The sequence below is a fragment of the Gavia stellata genome, chromosome 4 (assembly GCF_030936135.1).
Source record: "Gavia stellata isolate bGavSte3 chromosome 4, bGavSte3.hap2, whole genome shotgun sequence".
NCBI classification, from domain to species: domain Eukaryota; kingdom Metazoa; phylum Chordata; class Aves; order Gaviiformes; family Gaviidae; genus Gavia; species Gavia stellata.
In genome coordinates, this window is record NC_082597.1 from 64,391,505 (window position 1) to 64,398,248 (window position 6,744).

The window sequence follows — 6,744 nt, forward strand, 5'->3', positions numbered from 1 at the left end:
TATTACACCTTTGAGACACTGGAGTCGTGTTTATCCTACACCACGCTTGAATGCCTCCATTCTCATCCAGGACAAATGCAGCAAATCTATACAAGATCTGAGACCATCTGCATCTACGAAGCCCAGCTGAGCCACGTACCCATTTCTCCAGCTGGGACAGCCTGCTCAGATCCAGCAGCACCTCCTAGTAGGGACATGCTTCTAGGCTGCTTGGGTTCACGCAGAGGGAAAAATATCACCTCCAGCAGGAGCTGTGGGAAGGCAGGGCTAAGCCTGGAAGAGGATCTTCACAAGTAATCTTGAAACTATGTCCGTCTAAGGTCCCAGACCATTTCTCAACATCAGTGAATGAAAACTCAGCACCCACACAAGTATCACATGGTGCTAATCCCTTTCAGGCAGCAGTAAAACTGCTCAGGGCTGTCCCCCACACAAGCTGCATGAAGATGAGAAAGGAACCCAAGGCACTCCAATTTCCCAGCACCATGGTCCTTACAGGCCTGTGAACCACGCGGTCTGCTGGTCAAACACAAGAGCTTGTTCTCCTTCCCTGCCTCTCCCTCCCCTCCCACCAGGCAACAACAGATAACAGAGTTCTCCCGAGGAAAGCAAAACACTGCCAGTTGCGCAACGCTGTGGGAGAAGTTCCTTCCTTGGGTAATCAGTTTGCAGCCCGAAGCACGAGATTTACTACTTGCTTTATGTCAACATATGCAAATATAGATCTTATTTGTCCAAGATACCGAATCTTTTTAAAGCTAAGACCTGGTTTTGACCTTAAAGTCACCTATTTTTTATAGCATTTACTACTGAAATTATCTGTTCCTCAGAGCTTTGCAATCTCAGCTAGCTTTCTAGAAGATGACCTACTGGCACAGGACGACACTTTTCCCTTATTTACAGTGTAGAGATGACTATGAAAGATTTTGTGTTCCCTTTTTTTCCTTTCTTCATCCTGTCCTTTTTAAACTGAAAACTGGCATTCTCCCCAGGCTAGAAGAATATGCAACTAGGAGTTTATCCTTATAAATTAGTCTTCTAATTATTCTGAGAATACCACATTAAATTCGTAGTGGAGGGGGAGCAAAAACTTGGAGAAGGCAAGAACTCAAGGCAGTGAAGCACAAGCCTTTAAGAAAGGAAGAGGACTGCTTTTAGGGTGTTAGACTGCCTGGTCTGCTTGTTCAGCACTATTTACCTTCAGCTAACCGGTATTTTGAATAAGCTTTTTGTTAAGCTTCCCGCATTCTCCCTTATCCCTTCACTTAAGGTCAAAATAAGACACCTTAAGTTCAAAATAAACTTCCTTAATACTACCCTGACGTCCTCCAAAGCCATCAGGAAAGACCGGAATTAATATTCCTGGGACTTCCAAAGTGCAGAGAAAACAAACGAATTAAAAAAAAAAAAAAAAAAAGGAGAACAACACTCTTCTATGCCATCTTTCCAAAGAGGCGGAAGAAAAAAGGCACAAACCCAAACGCACACAGGCCCTCGGCAGCTGGCACCCACCACAAGCAGACCGCCTATCCCCCGAGAGCCCAGCTGGATGCCGTCTGGAAGGAAAAAGAACTCCTCCGCGCACCGAGTCGATCCGAGCACGGCCACGCCTGCTGCGGAGGCGACAGGCTGCCCGCCGGGAACGCGGCTCCAGCGGAAGAGAGCTGGGCCGAGCAGCCCGCCGCACAGGCCGCGCTCCCGCCGGCGGGCACAGCTCACCTGAGGCCGTCTGAGGCCGTCTGCGGCGCCGGCTCCGCTCTCCGCCCCGCCCCGCCGCGCCGCTCGGCTGGGCCGGCTCCCCCACTGAAGCGCCGAAGCAGACGACGAAGGCGCGGCTCTCCCCCGCCAGCGAACTCCCGCCCGGCTCCCGGCGCAGGTGGCCCAGCAGCCACGTACTCGGTGGGGCGGGGAGCCGAGCAGGCAGCGGCAGGGCAGGGCAGGGCAGGGCAGGGCAGGCACCGGCTGCACCTCAACCGTGAGCCCACCACGGCCATCAAACGGCCGCCCGCCCCGCGCCCCCTTCCCGCCCCCGCGTACCGGGCCCGGCCAGCACGGACCGCCGGAAGTCAGCGGGAGGCGGCTCTTCCGGCGGGAGCGGCCCGCGGGCACGCTGGGAGTTGTAGTCCGGCCCTCGCCGCCGCCAGCGAGGGCCCTGCGGCTGTGCCCCCGGGCGCACCGGGGCCCTTGCCCGCCTCCCCCCTCGCAGGGGGTGGGGCGCGAGCGGCGCCGGCACCGCTCCCCCAGCTGCGCCCGCGGGGCAGGGCAGGCGGAGGAAGAGGAGGACTACGACTACATTTCCCGCCGGCCCCGAGAGGGCCGGGGCGGGTACAAAGCGGGCGCTACCTGTCCTGGCAGGTGAGCGCCAACAGGTGAGCGGGTCGGGACAGGGGCTCCTTCCCTGTGCGCTCGGTTGCCGTGAGCTGGGCCGGGGCGGCGGCGGCGGCTCCCCCCTCACTGCCGGGCTCCCCCCTCACTGCCGGGCTCCCCCCTCACTGCCGGGCTCCCCCGCCCCAGGCCCGCCCGGGAGCCGCGATGCCTTTCTCCAGCTCCGGCGCGGACGATGCCTTCGACTACCTCTTCAAGATCATCCTGATCGGGGACTCCAACGTGGGGAAGACCTGCGTGGTGCACCGCTTCAAGACGGGGCAGTACAACGAGAAGCAGCAGAACACCATCGGCGTCGACTTCACTGTCCGCTCGATGGACATCGACGGCAAGAAAGTGAAGGTCGGTGGCCGGAGCGAGCCCAGGCCGCTCAGTAGGCAGCACCTGCTTCCCCAATACCGTGTCGCCATTTCTGTGCGGGTGCAGGGAGATGCACAGCGTCCCAGTGCCCTGGGCGATGCACTCACCCTAATTTGGGTACGTGCTTGCCCTCGTGCCTTCTCTGGATCTGCCTGTGGAGAGGGCTCACACTTTGCCTGCAGGGAGTTCTTTGAAAGCCAGCTCTGGTTTGGAGGGGAGGTCTTCTCCCTCCTTCAGAGATGTGGGGGTTTGAGCTGGGACACCGAGGAGGGAAAACCCTCTAGTTTGCAAAGACTCCACTTTGATGCATGCTTGATCAGAGGGAAGGTGAAGACTCTCAAGATGAACACCAGAAGAAATTGTTAGTTGGAACTTACCTCCACACGTGGATGAAAGTTCAGATGCCTGTCCTTTATACAGCTTTGCTTTGCCTAGCCCTGTATCAGGGCTTCTTGGCTCTTCTTCTTCTCTTATTAGAAGGCTGTAATGCTCTGTATCTTCTAGTACAGTTGCTGAAACTGGGTTTCCTGGACTCTTTGCAAAGCTGGGTTTACCCTTGCAGCTTTCTCTTTCGTCTGCGTAGATTGTATTTACAGGCATGTAAATATCTCTTCAGATCTAGAGGGGGCAAAGCCACACTGTGGGTGTAGTGGAGTGAGTTGGGACAGGCCTAGCTGCCTTCTAGGCAAGGAGTTTCAAAAATGTACATGCTGATGGCAAACACCTAGGAAGCGGCAACTGTTGGTCTTTACAACTTCTATCCTTTCTCTTGCAGATCCAAGTATGGGACACAGCTGGTCAAGAACGTTTCCGGACAATAACCCAGTCTTATTACAGGAGTGCCCATGGGGCCATCCTTGCCTATGACCTTACTAGGAGGTCCACATTTGAATCCATTCCTCACTGGATTCATGAAATTGAAAAGTATGGTGCTGCAAACTTGGTCATGATGTTAATTGGTAGGAATCTAATTTTAAATGTTATGTTGTATAGCTTTTTTTAATACATGTATAAAACCCCCCTCAATTTCCCCCCCACTACTTAAAGCATCTATAAACTATGCATTAAAGAAGAATGCAGCTGTAATTAAAATAGATCAGAAATTGTATCAATTTGACTTAAGCTAAAAAAAAATTAGGAAAGTTACAGCCTGGTCCTGACAGTACCAAGCCCACTGCAGACAGTGAAACATTTTTTTACTTCTTCCTTTCCTCCTGGAATAATGCAACAAACTTGCTGCTAGTCTAGCAAGCAGGGTCAACCTTATTCAGGTTGGAATTGCAGTAAGTCTGACCCTATACTCCTCACCGTGCAGGAATTTAGCAGCTCAGTAATTCAAGATGAAGGGGAATGCACAGCGCAACACAACTCCTTGTTCTCATCTTTCCTCTCTGTTCTTCTGATATGCATTGCTCTGTAATGGGACTCCAGTCAGGTAAGACAGTAGATGGGGACATGGCTTTTACAGAGCACAAAGTAGTCTGCTTGTTTTCCTCCTTGTCCTCGTTTATTCCACTAGCATTCAAGAAACTTTGCCTCTTGAGGAAGGGAGTGAGTAGAAATTTCTGAGAATGGAGTTGGTAGGAAGCAATGTGGTCCTTTCCCTTTGTGTCTCAGGTTATTATTGCTGTTCCCCAAGGAAGAAGCTGCAAATGAGAGAACTGGTGTAGTAAAATGACAGAGCTTTTATTTACATTCCACTGCTGCTTCTGCTTGTTCCACTGTGGCACTGTGCAGAGAGCAACGGATGCAACTGCAGCAGCCCCAACTGGCTCTTGAGGATAGGTAGTGTTGAGCCCCACAGTGCAACAGGCATGGAGACTAAGCTTCTGCTTGTGCTCCTGGCAAATTACTTACTTCTGCCATGGTGGTTCTTCCTATTCTTCCTCTGAAGAAACAAATGAATTCTGACCTGCATGTAACTGCAGTGTTTGGAATCAGTAAGGGGCGGGGGATCACTAAACTTTGGTAGGGTTTTTCTAACTTTTCTCATGAATCTGAAGAACAAGACCTATCTGTGTGCGTTGTGGGGTTTGCTTGTTGTTGTTTGTTTGTTTTTTTAAGAAAGAAGTTCTGAAATTGGTAACAATAAAGCTTTTGTCAAGGATCCAGCTTGGTGCTTTCTTCCAAAGCTGGTGCTGTTTGCTTTACTTACTTTGGCAGGAAGTCTTTGTATGTTTAATTACACGTAGTCATTTTATACACCTTTCTAGTATGAGGTTAAGAAGTCTAACTCTCCTCCTTCAGTTCCAGATGGGAAAGAGGGGGGCTCTTTTTAAGAAGGCAAATAACCCTCAAGCAAGGTGGGTTTTTTGTGGGTGGGTTGTGTGGGGTTTTTTTCCATTTTAGAAAAACTGAAAGGGACTTAATGGGAGAGGAGTTGGCTTATATATGCTTCAAATTCAAGATCTGAATTTGATGAAGGGTTGTCTCGAAACTATGAATGTGGCCTTTGGCCCAGTACTGCATGTACCAAAACTGCTGATAATTCCACATGTGCTGCAACTACTTAAATATACAAAGGTATTTTATCTGAGGTGTTTCATGACTTCTGACAGATTTTTGACTAAACTACTTTGAGTAAAAGTGTTATAGTAATCTATACATGCAGAAACTTCTTAAGTATACATTTTAAGCATTAAGGTAGCTGTTGTGAATTCTTGTCTTTTTTGACATCATCTTAAAATGACTGCCTTGTAGAAAAAGGTCATGTTAAAATCTGATGAACAGTTCATCAGGTACTTCCTGTTTTGGTGTTTGGTTTTGGGTTGTTTGGTTTTTTTTGAGGAGATCTGCTTTAGATTAACAACATCCCAGATCTTCAGAGCTGAGCATCCACTTGAAGATGTGTTAAAGTAGCTTGACAATAGCGTAACACCTGTGGCTTCCAGTGAAGGTGGAATAAACCTTTATGCAACATTGCTTTGGTTTGCTGTGTGCAGTCACTATAGCTCCAAGATTTCTAAGACTTTTTTTTAATATTTAACTTAAATGCTACCTAATGTTTAAAAACACTAGGGAATAGGGACCAACAGTTGCTTCCAAATAATCCCCTGGCACCACTACCTACAGCAAGTAATTGGAGGAACACAGGTTTTTGGGTTTTTGTTTGGGTTTTTTAACTCATTTGATATCATCATCATATGATTATCTGCAGTTTTGATCCACATTCTATGTTTGTGGTTCTGATGTGCTCACATCTTGTTTTTCCACTAACACTTATTCCTAACAATTCTATTATTTAACAAAATTGAATTCATGTATTGCATTTAAAGATGAATTTTTGAGAGACTGAATTATTGAATTATCTATTTTCCTTCTTTTAAGGGAACAAATCAGATTCACTGGATAAGCGCCAAGTCCTGTTTGAAGATGCTTGCACGTTGGCAGAGAAGCATGGGCTCTTGGCTGTACTGGAGACATCAGCAAAAGAAGCTCAAAACATAGAAGAGGTCTTCACGTTAATGGCTAAAGAGCTAATAGCCCGAAATACCTTACAGCTTCATGGAGAGAACCCTCCGAACAGCATCTATCTTGATTCCAGGCCAGTGATTGCCAGTCCAAGTGTGGAGAAGACCCAGTGCCTCTGTTGAAGAGAGATTTCAAGAACTTGGAAGCCTTCATTCTTCTGCGGCTGTTTTGATTTCATTTTATTCAATTGATGAAAGTGTGCCATGTGGCCTCAAGCCATCTCTGATATCTCTACCTTGCAGTTCAGCTTGTAAGTATCTTCAGAGATTGTTGTTCCTGTTGGTAGCACAGGTTGCTTTGAACATGGCAGCTGATACTTTAACATGAACTTCTGAGCTGAGAGGACTCAGGAAGCTGCCAGCCCTTGCCTTAACGAAAGGGAACTTTAAGGATATAATTAAAGGCAATAATTTTTAAAATTATTTTCTGGCTGTGTCAGAAGATAAATTTGCACCAGAGTTCTGCATTGATTTGACCCTTCTAAACTATGTTGTTTGTTCTAGTGCAAGCAGTTTGGCAGTAGCTTTA

At 48.3% G+C, this 6,744-nt stretch overlaps 1 protein-coding gene across 1 annotated transcript; it reads left to right on the forward strand.

Annotated features, from left to right (window-relative positions):
* Positions 1-2,517: 2,517 nt before the first annotated feature.
* RAB19 (RAB19, member RAS oncogene family) lies at positions 2,518-6,349 on the forward strand. The gene is made up of 3 exons (XM_009815390.2): positions 2,518-2,727; positions 3,521-3,704; positions 6,073-6,349. The coding sequence occupies exons 1-3, from the start codon at positions 2,533-2,535 to the stop codon at positions 6,336-6,338; spliced, it is 645 nt and encodes a 214-aa protein (XP_009813692.1). The 5' UTR covers positions 2,518-2,532; the 3' UTR covers positions 6,339-6,349.
* The last annotated feature ends 395 nt before the right edge of the window (positions 6,350-6,744 follow it).